The sequence below is a fragment of the Camelus bactrianus genome, chromosome 3 (genome assembly GCF_048773025.1).
Source record: "Camelus bactrianus isolate YW-2024 breed Bactrian camel chromosome 3, ASM4877302v1, whole genome shotgun sequence".
Lineage (NCBI taxonomy): Eukaryota > Metazoa > Chordata > Mammalia > Artiodactyla > Camelidae > Camelus > Camelus bactrianus.
Genome location: NC_133541.1, coordinates 11,997,347 through 12,013,728, shown reverse-complemented (window position 1 = coordinate 12,013,728; position 16,382 = coordinate 11,997,347). Strand labels below are relative to the sequence as shown.

Below are 16,382 nucleotides of genomic sequence, written 5' to 3'. Positions count from 1 at the left end.
GCTTTTAGGTCCTGTCTGGAATAGTTACAACTAAGACTCCAGCAAGCTCCAACTGCTTCCCCGCCTTGATTTGCTTAAAAAGAAAATCTCTGTGGTGGAAACTCATAATAAGTTACTAGATAAGAATTTTCAAAGAGTTACAGTTGATTCTCCTAGACTAAACCATAACTCTCTCAGGACAGACATCATCTTCAGAAATGAAACAGATTATTACGTGTAACAGGAAACGGTGCTGGCGAGGCGGGGATGCTGGAGCACTGAGGAAAACTAAACTAGATTAAGCAACAATGAAAAGTCAACACCACACCTGTGTTTAACAGGTCTGAGTGGCAACAGCAGAACCTCAGAAAATCTTTGTCACAAGTGAAAGAACACAATGTGGAAGCTATTCAGTGTCAGCGTTTCTAACCACTGTGACGGCCTTTAAAAATGTAATTGCTGCGAAGCACCTCAGTGACGTATGTGTGACTGCATATATAAATGACAAAGCAGGCTTGAAAAGTTCCTCATTTAAAGCTTCTCAGAGTTAAAACTTCCAGCCTGGCCTGAACGGAATTAAACGTCTCTTGCAGGAAACAGGGCCTGAGGAGGTATTAGTACTGATCCTGTGAACCACAAGAGGTGTCCTTGCTTTGTGTCTACACTGGGCTCAAACGTGTTCCAAGATAGTCTTTATTCCTAAAGAGGCTGAATTTCCAAAGGAAGATTATGTTAAGCTCTAGGCATTTTTATTTCACCAGATCACCCTCGTGTGTCTGTTCGGAATCATCTGGAAGTGTGACTTTCACTCATTCTTTATGCACTCCGATGTCTACCTAGCTCTTTCTCTGTGAAAACGAGAACCGTGTAAATCACAGCTGAGGAAGACTTCCAGGTCTTCTTTAATCAACTAACTTATTACTGATACAGTGTCACCCCCATCACTTTCCACCCAAGGGGAGTGTTGTGCAGGGCTGTGGGAGGACCACTGACTGACACCCGACGCTCTGCCATCTCGGTGAAGCCCTGGGGCCTGCGTCCACCGCTCAGTGGGGCCCCCGCACCCGGAAAGCCAGCTCTGTACCTTCAGGAACGCTTCCTTTTGTTCCAGGTGCTTGCTGATCATGGGGGTGACGTGGTCCGTCTCGGAGTTGGGGCCCAGTTTGTCGGCCCCTCCACACCAGTCCTCTTCCCTCTTGTACTCCTGTTCCAGGCTCTCGAGGACACTGCAGACCTGCGGCAGGAGAGAGTTCCAGGCTCAGAGGGACCGCCTGGCAGCTGACGGCACAGGCCGACCTCAGGCAACAAGTGCCGGCCTGAGGACCAGGGCCGTCGGAAGGACGCAGGCTGGGCTCAGGGTAGCCAGGCCTTTCAGAGCAAGGACAAAATAAAAGCTGAACTTCCTGTCTCTCTCTTCCCTGGGTCAGGCCATATATTTAAATGAGAGGAAAAGGGCTGTCTCCTCAGATCCTTTCCAACCCATTATTCCTTGGTGTGGAAGGTAAGCAAAAACCATCTTGATTCTAGAAGGCTGCTTCTCTCTGCTTGACTGGGCTTGACTGGTTCAGTAATGACCAGTGGGTTAACAACCCGGTTGTCCGCTGAACCCGGGCGCAGAAGGCACCGTTGGCGGGCCCCCTACCTGCTCTGAGGTCTTGTAGAAGGCGACGGACGCGTTCACCAGCTTGAGCCGGTCTTCCATCTTGAGCATGAGCTGCTGCCAGTGGGAGGCCACCTTCTCGGCGCAGTCCCTGATCATGTCCGTGTCGTAGTGGTTGGCCTGCAGCATGGCTTCTGCCTTCTGCTGCACCTGCAGTGCACTCTGGTGCGTCTTCTAAGGAGAGGGAGACAACGGGGAAGGCTTGTCAGCTGGGGTGACACGCACATACCGGGAAGGAGCTGGGAAGGCCGTGGTTCTTCTGTTCTGCTCGCTTTCACGGAAACAACTTCAGTTAATACTCATTAGGACACTCTGAACAACACAGGACACAGGTTAGTAAGGAAAATGTTTTGATGCCTGACAACAACTGTGTTTATATTTACCCAATGAAGGATGAAATGCGGTAAGACTTTTCAGAAAGGATCTGGTTGTGGGGTTTCAGCCTTTTGAGAAATAGCAGGAAAAACCCTTAGCAGCCAGTATTCCCAAAAAGCTGTTGAAATGTTCCAAGTTTATTATTCCTATTGAGCCTTCTTATAATAGTAGCCAGAGGCTCATGAATAAGTGGAGAAAAAGGTGGCTGAAGTGAATGCTCTTTATTTCATTTTTACTTTCAACTTTGGACTCCAGTAAAAAGTTTTCAAGAACTATTGATTTAAAAAAAAAAGAGAGAGAGAGAGAGAGAAACATAGTTAAAAGCTAAGAATGAACCAACTGTGTTCCCGAGAGGTCCATGCCACACAGCGAATCTATCAGAATAACCCGACAAGTCCTGTGAGACCTCTGGCTCACGCACCCTCACCGGAAGCTTCGAGAGGGGCTGAGGCCAGGCCCGCTCAGGGAAACCAGAGCACCCGGCGGGCAGCCGGCAGCGGGGCGATAGGTCTCTGGACACAGACCTTTTTTTTTTTTTAAAGCAAACTTTTGCATTTCACCTAAAAAGGTACAAGTGATCCCATAAAACACTGTACCCAGTATAATCCTACCCTTTACCCAAACCAGTGACGTGCACTGGTGATTTCAGGACTAGAAGGCACCTGGCACGGTGGACAATTTTCAAAAGATGCCCAGAGTCTGGGCTTCAAGAAGAAGTGTTAATGTGTGTTCACTGGCACTGAGTAGAGAATAAATTAATCCAAGGAATAAATTTCTGTGGTCTCCATCTCGGCTGAGAATACATGTATAACAGAGCAGGAAACAAGTTTTCTGTAATCAACTGCTCTTTTTTCCCTTCACTTTACTTTGAGACCACGCATCATAACTATGAACTGCCCCTTCCCCCAATCCTCAAAAACTCTAAAGATAATTGATCTAAACGCCATGAGAGTGAACCTGAGGGGGCCCGGAACTGGCCCGAGGTGTCCTGCTGAAGTCCCGGCACAGCACTGACCCCGTCAAGGCACAAAACCCTCTGATGTGTGACGCTGCTTTTGTCCAGAATCGGGGGAGCCCTGCGCAGAGCACTGTTTATCAGTAACAGGGAACTGGTGATTTGCACCCAGTCCTGATGAGCCACCCCGAGTGCCCTGCATTTTCCGAGGCTGGTTATGTAGCAGCAATGTGCCTGTGAGACCTCCCAAAACATAAAAAACCTCCACCAAGACCCCAGCTTGGGCTCCCTGGAGCCAAGCTGTTCTTGATGGGGGAGGTGCATCCTGCTGGCAGGGGGACAGCAGGATCCACCCCTAGCCTCTGGGGCCCTTGCAGTGAGGCTGCCCTGGCAGGCACACACAACCTCACTTCACTGCATTACCAGACCACTTCCTCCTCCTGTGATAAACTGTAGGTTTGTAAGCATGGCCATTTCAGAACCTACTGAACCTCATTTGGCTCCCCGGGTCAGTGCCATGGGAGGGGACTTAACAGGCTGGTCCTAAGACTAGAAAGTGAGGCCAAGCATCCTTACCTCGATGGCATGCTGGAACTGCTCGTGTTCCCTCTGCAGCTGCTCCGCCTCCTGCAACGAGCTAGCCGTGATGAGCCCAGCGTTCAACATCGACTCCCCATTGCGAATCCAGCCCAGGACCTGAAACACAACACGGGAGCTCCAAGTATCAGCCCCTCCTTGGGGCATCCATCCTACAGACCAGCAGTGCAGAGGTCCGAGCGCACTCACATCAGCTGTGAAGTCCTGCTTCCTCATGATCCTACCAAAAACAGCCTGCTACCTGCCAGTGGTATCTGATCACAAGGGCTGCATTTTAAATTTAATTCTGTCATTTTTAGTTTCAAGTGTGAGCTGAAAAAGGTGGAGGGTCCAGTAGATTGACTGTGAGTCCACAGGTCAAAAGAGATTTGAGGACCACATGCTAGAAAACTTACTGCTGCAAAGAATTTCCTGACAATCAAGAAAAATACTTTTCATTCCTATTTAGTCCTTATGAACATGCAGAATTAGCAAACTACTTGATAAGGGAACTATTTTATTTCACTAACATATTTTCCACTTTAGCATCAGTGTTAAGACAGCGTAATAAGCAATGAATTCAGCTGTGCTCCAGTGCTGGGGTCAAACCACCAGATTCTCAGCATCACAAAATGGTAAGTCAATCCTAACTTTGGAATCCTAACTTCCTCTGTGGCTACAGAGATTGTAGAAGGTCATTCTGGTCAGTCATTCGTGGCAGAACCTGCTAGTTACCTACCCAATACCTATTTTCCTCATCTCTTTTAGTCAGAAAATCCCAACTTCTGGAAGGAACTTAAAAGAAAGCCACTTCTCAGCTCTGATGATAGCTTGGTTGCAGATACGATACAATTCTAGCCACTGAGATCAAAGCAGGAGCTTCTGGGGGATTCGGGGAACACATTTCTTTTTTGATCTGGGTGCTGCCTCTTTCCTGTTAAGCTTTCCCCTCCCTGAGACCTGGAATGTGGAGGTGATAGTTGGGGCTATGACAGCCATTTTGCGACCATTCAGTCCCTTCCAATCAAACTAACACACACTTTTCTGTGCATCTACCAGAATCTCATAAAGCTGTACTTTCATGGTTTCCTGCTCATGAGATAAAATGTCACAGACACGTTGCATATACATACACATGGAATCCCACTGGCATTGAGCCAACAACAATCTCGGAATCCCACTGGCATTGAGTCAAAAACAATCTCTTCCAAATGTTCCCTTTCTATTTTGCTCTGCTGTCTGGGATGTGGCAGTACAGCATCCTGTTGACACGAGAAGACCCCAGCCATACACAGCCTGTGATCCCGCCCAGATTGATAATAGTCTACTTTGCAAAAATAAATCTTAACAGTTATTTAGCCCAGAAAGCAATGTGCTCAGGGTTTGAAGCAAGAGACCACCAATAACAAAATAAGCTAAATGGAGGTTGCTCTCAAGTGCTCCCCCTGCTGGGTGACGAAGGCTTTTCCACTGCAGCATGAACACACAGCGGTCCAGGCACTGGCTTGATTTTTACCCACTAGCTGTGGCTGTGTGTTGTACTGAGCATCAGGACAGCTGTGTTCTGACCTGGGATAATCTCCTCCAATGTGTACGTGTCTGAATTACCAGGAGAACACACAGCACGTGCTTGTCAACTGGGTCCCCTTGGGCCTGGCTCTCCATCCAGCTGTCTGTTTACCTGCTTCACTTCAGCCTGCAGGTGGCGCAGCTGCACGCACTGCTCCAGGTGCTTCCGATGCTGCTCAGCTGCTAAATCCAGTTCCTGCTGCTTTTCATGGAGAAACTCCAGCAAGTCCTGGACCCGAGTGGCCATGTCTACATCTCTGTCACAAAGAAGCTCCACGCCTGTGGACACAGAGGGGAGGACCTGAATTCAATTAGCATTTCAACCTGTTCTTCAGTGGCGCACGGCATACACTCTGCATTTCTGAATGACCTGCCCCGCTGGGGCCTAAGCCCTTACTTTGAAGGTCAAGTTCGAGGAAGGCGTAGCCAGCACAGGGGAGCTAACGCCTCCGCATGCGAGTGTCTCAGAGGGTGTATTCGATGTGCTCTACAGCCAAATAGAACATGCAGCGACTCAAACCGAACCCATTTCCCATCAGTCTACTTCTACTCCCACATTGGTAACTGGTGAAAATGACAGGTCCTTTATAAATGAGCGAGCTCTGGTTTGTTTTTGTTGTCCACTGTGTACCCCTTCACTCTTGAGAGAGCATTTAATTTGACCTGTGTAAAATGAGTAACACAGGACGCAGGTTGTTGCAAAGCTTCTAACCCGACAGCGCGCTCTACATTTTTGAGCCTGCAGTGACATCTGCTGGTGAAATATTAACTAAGACAAAAACAGAAGATGTGAAAATATCTTCTTGGGATTTACATCTCATTCATGGAGATACAATATGTAATTTGTAAAATTAAAGTCATGCTACTTGAGATAACATGTAAAAATATCAAGGGTGGTACACTAATCATGGCGTGATCACATTCTGTGGGTAAAAGAAAGCAGGTATTTATAACAAAGAGCAGGTATTTATAACACCTGAATCACAGGAGTAAGTCAACTAACCGCTGACAGCCGTCACACTGAAATAAACTGGACACGCTCCTGCCAGGACACGAAAGCCCCGCCGCCGACCCGGGACGGGACGCACTGCTCACCGGAGGCCTGCACTTCATTGACGTACTGCAGGAGGTCCTGCCCTTGGTGGATGACATCGAAGGTCAGGTTATTCATGGTCAGAGCCTTGTCCGCGTGGTGCTGGAGGCGCTGCTCTGCTATTGTGAGGTCCTCTGTGTCAAAGTCATTCATCTGCTGAGAAAGCTCATCGTTCCAAGACTCAAGGTCTGAGATGATCTGACAGAGGAAAGGATGTGCTTAGGACCAGGACTTAAAAAATAAGTATCTGCTGTGACATCTCACTGTGCCAAGGAGGGAAGGGACTAATGCGTCTGTGTCAAAAAGGTCACAGAAGCCAGTTGATGGGGCTCCTACTGGCCAAAGATGCAACAATTAGACACTAAAAAAATGACCACAAAGAACAAAATACGTTAAATATACAGAAGTCCATTTATTCCTAATGATGTCAAAAGAAAAAGAAGAGCGAAAGAACCAAAAACTAAATGAAAGGCTCTTTGGTTCTGATTAAAAGGAACCTTTATTCTAAAAACTGGTCCTTAAAGGAGAAAATTAATTATTTAAGCATAAAATGACGAAGGAAAGTTCCTCTTTTTGGTTAGATCTAGCTACTGAATGTAGAAATATTAAAATTAGAAAACTTTTTTCTAATGAAAAAAATCCTAGTAAAATGCTTGTTCAGGTAAGGATCACCAGTGCCCACAAGAGACAGGGATCTGACGGGGACGTTGACAGGGATCAGGCTGCTGGTCTTAACCTTGCAGACCGCCCCAAGCATCCCTGAAGAAGCGGTGCCAGACAGGACACGCCTCCCGACAGGAGGAACAATGCTGTGCCACCTGCAGGGCTTCTTGTACCAAAACAAACCTGAATCTAATTGGGTCCTTCCATCTACCTTCTAAGGTTACAGGAAATGCCAAGGAGAAAAGCAGTTAAACAGCCTCAAAGAGGTCGAGGGAGGAAACACAGAACGTGGGACCTGCTTCCTTTGACAACTGTCAGTTAATTCAACAAATCATGGCGTGGGGAAAAATAAAGAAGGGTGGACAGAGAGAGTTCTAGATGAAAAGACTAACCATCAAATACAGGAGCAGACCCCACATGCCCCTCTGAAGCACCTGCAGAAACCTGAACAGAGGCTGGGTGTTACAAGATACTATAGGAATAACTGTGAAATCAGCGAGGTGCTTAGGACATGATGTGGTTATACAGGAAAATAACCTACTTTTAAAGAGATATTTACAAAGTCTTTAGGAGTGAAATATTATAAGCTGGCAAAGATTTCCTCTAAAACACCACAGCACAACCGCAGAAGGTGATACTTGAAGTAAGAGGGGCAAAAATCTCGCTGAACTTGGGAGGACAGGCATGCGGAAGGCCGCTGCGCTATTCTCGCTACTTCTCTGTGGGCTTGAAAATTTTTCAAAGTATGTTAGGGAAGTTAAGACCAAAAATTATGAAACCCAGAAAGAAGGAAAAAACTTCTTGTTCAAGAGTGTTATTCTCCACACTTCAATGAAGTATTTCCCATGGATTCTAATTTACTTTGTCCTCAGGAGCAGTAACCAAATTAGTTTGAGAATTTGAGAGACTTTATACAGAATCCAGCTGGGAGATGAAAGTAATAAAAATCTTAAGACTCCTCCGAACTTCTATTGCACAAATCTTCCGGATTTCTTCTTTTACTACTGGGATCTACATAATATGTGTGTATCCTACATCCATTTATTAAATTATATTAATTAATTAATTAATTAATTTTAAGTAACGCTAAATTAGACATAAATCAAGAATCCACAAGAAAAATATTTTTAAAAGGAAAAAAAATTACCGTAACTTTAATCTTTATCCTAAGAGGAATTTCCTTTCTTAATGTTTGTTTTCTGACGCTGAGGGAGGAGAGGGTTCAGTGTGGTGGTGACTTACAGACTCAGCGACAACGCCTCACAGAGACAACAGGCTCAGAAAACACTCAAGAAGTGGATAATAAACAAAGATCAATGCGCTAAGTGCAGCAGGATTCAAACACACACACACTGTGCACAAGGAAGCCCTGGCAGTGGCCATGATCCAGGGTCATCAGGAAGAATTCTGCCCCAAGTTTAGCATTACTGCCTGTTAATAACCACACAAGCCAAGAAACGAAGTCTGTGGCAAAAACAAAGCTCAAGAAAGCGGAGGTCTTTTTTTGAATAGGAACCCATTTTTTAAAATGTGTCCCCAAATTTTTAGAAAGTCTGTTTTTCTTTCTAAACCCACATACAGTTAAGACTGTTTCCACAACTAAACCGTCATAGGACGCCAGTATAATGCTTTTGTTGTTCTTTGTAGATCAACAGAGCAGATTTTATTTAGAATATCTGGAGCCTGAAATTGCAATATTCTAAACCATAGAAAATCCCACTCTGCTCTTGAGAGATGGAAATGCTATTTCAACTGAAATACAAGAGACATGGAGGATTTTTTAAAAAATGACCCTATAACAGATGAATTTCTCCCATAAAGGTAACTCCATGCCTTCTGTGTGCACTCACAAGGGGCATCAGTCCAGACAGGAGGGGAAATCCCAGTGGAGCCTAAATAGCTCAGGTTTTCACATTTTCAGGATTACTCCAGAGAAGAGGTTCCCAGGCTGTGACACTGTAAAAGCTTTTAGACTGTACTTTGGCTGGCCTGGGACTGAGCTGCAGGGTTAATTTCCCCAGCTCAGGAAAGCGCTTACCCCTGGCCAAGAGTGCTGGCTCTGTTAAGGCCTCATGAAATTTTGTGGCTATAGTGTGGGGAAACTGTACATTTTTGGTTCCTCATCTGCATTTTAAAACACTGGTTCAATAAAAGTAGAAATACAGTAATGAATTCTTTTTTCACCTTTGCAGCAGTGTTAATACAAGTAAAGCCAATTTTATTTTTTTTCCCCAGATCTCAAGATGTCCTGGAAGGAAAACTTCAAATAATGCTTCTGACTGCTTTGTGTTTCTTAACTGACACTATTCAACAAGCAGCTAAGCTGGCGGAAGCAATTCCTCTGAAGCAGAGGTCAGAGGAAGGCAGCCATGCTGGCTCTCTTGTCCACGCAGGGCTGCACCCTGACCCTGACCGCCTCCCAGGCCGCGGCAGGGCCTCCGGGAGCTGAGACCAGCACACCTCTTCTCTCCGCGGCTCCATGGGGATGGGAAGGTCAAGACCAGAGGACCTGAGCAGTTTTCCCAGGCAACATGTGACCTGTGACAACAATGAAACAGCCACGAAGGTCTTTCTTTCATGAAAATGTTGCTGGACAGTTCAGAAGCAGCTAACGCAAGGCCCCTGTGAGAGGCTCCTGCACCCACATCAAATCTCTGCAGGGAGCCGGGCGAGGGGCTGAGGGTCCCCTGAGCTGAGCAGCCCTGCCATCCTCTGCCTTCGGGGGCACCTGGGGTCTGGGCCCGACTACCCTCCAGGACGAGTGAGAGATATGAACACAGTGTGCTCGACAGATCCTGGTCGGCAGGCACGGGGCCACCTGGGCGGAGGAGGTACCTGGCTGGGCAGCAGGCCCTGTAGCAGCTGGATGAAGCCCACGGGCTCTGGGAGGCTGGCCTCACCCAGGGAGTTTTGGTTCCTTTCATTGTGTTTCCTACACAGATTTAGCGGCATCCAATCATACTCACTTCTGCTTGTGCTCATCAAGTTAAAAAAAAAAAAAAAAAAAAAGACCTTGCCTGGCAGAGAATTAAAAACCATCCTCTCTTGGTTGAAGAAAAAGAAAAGAAATCTGTCCTTCGTTCTCCTAGCCTAAATAAGGTGCAAAAGTCAATTTTTAGGTAAGAATCACAGATCAACTGACAACATCTGGAGACGTTTCTGGGACCTAAAACATTATTACCACAGGCTCAGGGAACTCTCACTCTTGGGAGGAGAGAGCTGGGAGGGAGGTGGGGAGGGAGGAAGGCGGGGCGGCAGGGGAGAGCCCCTCTGCCCTGAGTATGTGCCTCTGCGGCCAGGCCAAGCCAAGTCGAGCGCAGTGCAGGGTCCAATCAGGGATCAACAAGCCGAAGTGACGTGTCAGTAGAAGCCCCGCCTGGACTCCACTCACCAAGCTCGCTGGCTTTGCTGTCCTGCTGTGCGGTGTTGGCCCTGCTCCCAACCTGCCTCTCCCAGCTTCAAACGCCAGAGCCCAGGGCTGAGCTGGGAAGAGCCACTCTGTCCTTCCTCTGTCCTCCTCCTCCTCCTCCCCACGCAGAGGCGGGGGAGGGGGCAAGGACCCAGGAGCCAGACGGGGGAGGGGCGGAGGGATGCGGGGTGCCAGGGACACTCACATCAACGGCGTCCCTCTCAAACACGCGCAGCTGCAGGAAGAGCTCCAGCTTGATCTTGCGCTCCTGGAAGAGCTCCTCCATCTGGGCCTGGGCCTCGTCCAGCTGCTGCAGCACCGTCTCGATGTGGCTGATGGAGCTGTTGTGCGGGGTCTTGTTACTGGAGATGGCAGAGTCCCTGCGAGGAGCAGCGGGGGACAAACAGGAATTGGATGGGCAAGTCTCACAGCGGCAGAGGCCAGATCCGGCAGCCCAGGGCTCCAGGGGAGAGGCCGGCAGGAAGCCAGACTGCTGCTCTCAGAAAATGGAACAAGCCCCCCTCCCGCCAAACCCCCCGGCTTCTTCCTCCGATCTGAGGACACATGGAGGAATTCCTTCCGCACTTCCTCACAGTCCCTCTTAGAAGAAGGCTACTAATTACACAAACCATTTCAGGGGAGTTTCATCTGTAGCCACTTTTGTCCTTAGGTAGAGGACAGGTGATACTATTTAGAAAGAGCAGCATCGGCTGGAAAGGGTTAAACTGTGATGCAGTCAACTAAGCCTTCGTCAAGGGACTTCTGCCTCTTAGCAAAGAGCATCATGCGAAGTTAGGACTGACGATTTGATCAGCTGTCCTCTGCATGAGCCTGTAGGACTACCTTTACGTGAACGCTCCCTGTAACCAATTAAAGGAATTTGCTTCCAGCCCCAGTGCGGTCTCCTGCCATCCTGCCCCTAGCAGCACCTGCAGGAGGGACCAGGGTCACCGGAGGCCGGGCCAGGCCTGCCCGAGCTGGGAGTCCGAAGGAGGCAGGCCAGCCTCACTGCAGAGGAGCAGATCACTCAGGCCCTGCAGCATGTGGTCCTGGGAGGTTTAAATTAACCTGGTTTGTTAGGAAATCTCAGTAATAATTAGGTAGGTGATAAGAGGGAGTATTAATAAGAATTGAATTCTGGGAAGGTTTAGTAGTCAATGCTGTAATGAGAAAAATCATGGAGTGAAAAAGATTGAGGGGGAAAAAAAGAAAAGAGAGAGAGAGATGCTAGTCTCCTTTGCATGTATGGATGTCATCTGTTCTCTGCCTAGTTGCACAGAGAATTATAGCTAATTGTTCGAAAAATAGAGGAGAAGGGGCAGTCCCTGGCAGATCTCAGAGCATCTGTGTAGGGACAGGAGGGCACGGACAGGAGCACGGGCAGGGACAGGAGGGCACGGATGGGAGGACAGGGACGGGCCCACCTCAGCTGCTGGATGAGGTCCTCCCCTTCCTTGATCACGTTGACCGTCACCTGCAGGGTGGTCTGCTGCTGCTGGCCGAAGCGCTTGATGAGGTCCTGCACAGCCTCCACCGACTCGGCATACACGTCGTCCAGCAGCTCCTTCTGCAGCTCCTCCAGCCATGTCCACAGCTGCGGGGGGAGAGCCGTGAGCCAGGTCCTGCTCTGTGTCCCGGGATGGGGGGGGTGGGGGTCCCGGCACGGAGGCAGCGGGGGACCCGGGCCGGGCAGAGGCACCCACACAGCCTGCCGGCCAGCGGAACACGCACGCAGATGGAGCAGGACTCGGGGTGAAAAAACAAACGGGCCGAGAGCCCAAGGGGACTGTCACAAAGGAGAGAAAGGAAAGGGAAGGGAAGTGACTCTTCCCAGTCCTTCCTAGACTCAGCCCAAGCGCAACAGGAAGGAGAAAAGACCCCTCCAACAACTGGAACATCTGCTAAACGTAACAGAATTTCTTCTACGCATCTTTGGATTCTTATTCAGCAGATGGATAGTTTTATTTTTAGCAAGGGCATTACAATCCATTATTAATTATTAAACCACTGCACAGAGAGAGGGGCTTTACATCCCTCAGGAAAGAAGGAAGCACGTAACGTGGTGGAACAGATCTATCCCCGCGCCCGGCACGCCGTCCAGACGTGGCTCTGCCAGGTCCCCTCCCAGCCTGGCCACTGCTCAGTCCTGCAACGAGAAGCGTGCTTCCCGAAGACACCTGAGCACCTTCACAGCCATGACCATCAGCAATGTGTCTGGGGACGTAGGCGGGTAAGGACAACTTGGAACAAGAGCTGCTTTCAGCCTGGTGGGAACAGAGCACCTCGCTTGCCGCTGGGAAGCCCACTGCCTCCTCCAGATCTCTGGGGAGCCATGTAGTGAAAAGGACAATTAATTAGACTGAGTGGGCCCTGGTGGCTTGGAAGTGGTTGGTGTCTGGAGAAAATGCTTCCCACTTCCTCGGGGATGGAAGAATCACCTCCTGTATCTCACGTGTCCATTGCAGACAGCTGCCCCAGCTGTGGGGGTGGGGAAGGCACCAGCCCCGACCCGGCCCGGCCACGCTGGCATCGTGGCTAGCACGGCACAACCGCTGTACTGAGGCATGACTGACACACAATGAACTGCAGAAATGGAAAGTACACAATTCAGTAGATTTTGACACATGTGTAAACCTATGAAAGATCAAGGCTACCAGGACCGTGAATAGCTCTGCCATCCCCAAAGTCTTCTGGTGCCCTCGGTAACTCTCCCTGCCTCCTGTCCTGGGCTGTCACCGACCTGCTTCCTGCCACTGTAGACTGGCTTGCATTTTCTTAAAGAAGTATAAACATGGAATCATACAGTATGTGCTCTATTGTCTAGCTTCTTTCTTCCAGCATAATTATTTTGAGATTTCATCCATATGACAGTGTGGATCCACAGTTCCTCCCTTTTCATTACTGAGCAGTTCTGCACTGTGCTGATGCCACAATGTACCCACTCAGACATTGAGGACATGTGGGCTGTTTCCAGTCTGGGGCCATCACAAACACAGCAGCTGTGAGCGCTGGCACACAGTCCTCGTGTGCACCGGTTCCTTCCGTTCTTATAGGTAGAGACCTCGGTGCGGAGTGGTTGGATCATGTGGCAGGTGTATGTTTTAACTTTTTAACAAACTGCCAAACTGTTTTCCAAAGTGGCTGTACCATTTCACGTCCCTCCCCGCCCCCACAGCACGTGAGAGTTCCAGTCCTTCCACGTCCCCACCCATCCCCTATAAGGTCGGTCTTTTCAACTGCAAACATTCGAAATGAGAGGTATCTCACCATGGTTTTAAGTAGCAATTCCCTAAGGACTAATGATGGCAAATACAAGCTAACCTTCTAAAAGTTCTTTCATTGTTAAATGTACATTTAGTTGAAAACAGTCTCACCAGACGGCTCTTATCAGGTCAGTAACTATTCTCAACAGGGCAGGCAAATTTAAAAATAAGCGGAGTGCTGGCAAAGAACTTAGTTTTGGTTGAGTTACTTGTGGTCCGAAGAGTTAATTTCACTAAAAATGTTAAAATGTTTGTCAATCCATGTTATGTTTTTTACCCATTTTTGTAAGACGTCAAATTTCATACAATCCAAGAATTTTAAAGACATTTTAGACAGAGGCCTCATTGCTCTTACTGATTAGGGAAAAGAGACCCCAGGTGACGAAGGTGATGCCCTGCGCAACACGGGCAAACTGCGCGTGAGGTCAGGCTGGTATCAGGAAGCCTCCCAGCCCCCTCACACGGACTCTGCAGTTCAACTTGAAAAATGCCACTCATCGACCCACCAAACACGGACTGATGCTTTATGCCACCTAGAAGGGGTCCAGTCAATAACATACTCTTGTTTTGCGTTTTGTTTTGTTTTTGCTTTCCCTAAGTTCTCATGAACACGGTTGCTGCAGTTATAAATAACAGGAAGTATGACAGCGTTATGACCATGAGGAATCTCCCAATTTGCTCTAATATTTCCCACGAAAAACCCTCCAACCTCTGTAAGTCCTACTGTATAGTAGTAATAGTATTACGGATTTAAGAGACGCTTTGATGAAGCAGTGACCTAAGAGATCTCTGAATTTCTCTAGGACTCTGTTACAACGGGGATCCTCAGACTACCAACTCCGCCCTCAAGAAGTTATCAGGGGGCCAGAAGACAGAGGGTGCAGCAGGGCGCTGGGTGAGCTCAATGCTCCACACAAATTCAATTACCTTCAGTCCACTAACCTCCTCAAATCAACTGAAGAGGCAAGTTTTGCTGTAAGAAATCAAATATGTACCAGTTAGGCTGCACTGAGCAGTAACAAATATTTTACCAAAACAAGAGTACGGTATTTTTATCAAGTCAAAATATTTAACAAAAATATCCATGATATGGTGTCCAGTAGGTGGGCTTTTCTGGCTGAAACAGTTTCACTCACTTCATGGTCACCTGCCTTCCACATGCAAGGAGCTGGGTAGAGGCAGATGACTTGCCACCTGCTCCCAAAAGAGAACACCCACCTTCAGCAGCACTGGGCCACTGTGGCCCTCCCACCCTGACTCCTGTCCAAAGACAGACATTTATCAAAAAGTGGACCTTTGCCACCGCATGTCTTCTGCTGGAAAAGAAAATGAAAAAGCATTCTCTCAAAATCTCAATTCCATCTTCACACACACGCTTCCCCGAGGCTGCGCCCCCTCATCCCTGAGCCACGGAACCTCTGGGACACACCTGCCTAGGGGTCAGCCAGGAGCTAGTTAATTCATGGGTGAAAACTTAATTTAAGGAATGCGGAAAGGGACACTGTATGTTAAGCTGCTGCGTCTTAGAAAACATGCTGCCTCGGTATTTTACACTCATTCAGTGGTGCCGAATAACGTAAGGAAATGTACATCCAAGGAAGACTGCCTTCTCTTCACTGTAATCTAAACAGAAGTACTGATGGGAAGAAAGGTAAAGGAGCCAATTCCACCTCAAACACTGAATCGGTGTCGCCGAAGGAGGTGTCTGGCACACTGGACGGCAAGCTGGCCTCTGGGGACACTGAGAAACTGGGCCAGAGTGCTGGGGCCAATGGTGGCCTCTAGTTTTAGTTACACTACACTTTCAAGAGATAAGTTCTCATAAAGCCAGCACAAACTAGTTAGTATCTTTTCTTTTAAATTTGTTGAGAAAACAAAACACACGTTTAAAAAAATCCCACTAGAAAAACACTGCAATTCCAACAAAACATGACAACACTGACGATGGCAGCCTGATGCAGAGTCGGCACGTCCCGGATGGGACACACCTAGTACACGGGGGTCGACCCCACTCCCGCCTCTGCTCCGCCGCTGGTCTGGCCCCCCGGCACTGTCGGCTCGCTGGGCCTCCAGAAGCCTGGGCCCCGCGTCCCTCCTGCCCTGGGGCCCGGATGCCACCTGAGCCGCAGGGTGTCTGCCTCCCACCTGGGGTGTCAGCTCGCAGCCTCCTCTCTGACTCAACAGTGAGGCCTTAGCTCAGTGACTCGGCTTGTGGGACAGGATGGGACAAGGCACAGAATTCCTCTGTTTCAGCAAATACTACCCCCAAATACCACTGAAATCATGAAACCGTTTTCACAAGGCTCACTTCTATACACCGAAGAGGAAGGGAGGGGAGGGAGCGAAACTGATTCTTTGGTAGGACAGAGAAAGACAAATGCCATCTGATTTCACTTATATGTGAAAAAAAAAAACAACAACGAATAAACAAACAAAAAAACAAAATAGAAGAAGAAGCCAAACCAAACAGGAACACGCAGATTCAGGGAATAGAGCAGCAGTTATAGGGCAGGGGCTAGGGGCTAGGAGGGAGAAAAGGGTAAAGGGGGTCAGCCATGCAGTGATGGATGGAAATTACATCTGCGTAGGGGACACAGAAGGAGAAATACGACGTTGTACACATGACATTTATATAATGTTATAAATCAATGTTACCTCAATAAAAACAAAAACAACAAAACCTGACTCTTGGAAGTGGCCCGAGGCACAGGGGACAGGTGTGCTTTTTACCCATCTTTATGGCAATAGCAGATGCTCCCTGACTATGCACACCATGCTGTGCATTACAGCCCAGGACTTACCCATTTTATAATTGGACGTTTGGACCATTAGACCCCCTT

At 48.3% G+C, this 16,382-nt stretch overlaps 1 protein-coding gene across 4 annotated transcripts in view; it reads right to left on the bottom strand.

Annotated features, from left to right (window-relative positions):
* Positions 1-16,382, bottom strand: part of TRIO (trio Rho guanine nucleotide exchange factor) — a 332,063-nt gene that overhangs the window by 119,584 nt on the left and 196,097 nt on the right. For all 4 annotated transcript variants that reach the window (XM_074356326.1, XM_074356339.1, XM_074356335.1 and 1 more), the window contains exons 12-18: positions 11,704-11,873; positions 10,485-10,659; positions 6,210-6,405; positions 5,227-5,393; positions 3,546-3,665; positions 1,622-1,813; positions 1,064-1,213 (exon numbers count right to left, since the gene is read on the bottom strand). In XM_074356326.1, coding sequence (XP_074212427.1) covers positions 1,064-1,213; positions 1,622-1,813; positions 3,546-3,665; positions 5,227-5,393; positions 6,210-6,405; positions 10,485-10,659; positions 11,704-11,873 — 1,170 coding nt within the window. The remainder of the gene's footprint in view (positions 1-1,063; positions 1,214-1,621; positions 1,814-3,545; positions 3,666-5,226; positions 5,394-6,209; positions 6,406-10,484; positions 10,660-11,703; positions 11,874-16,382) is intronic.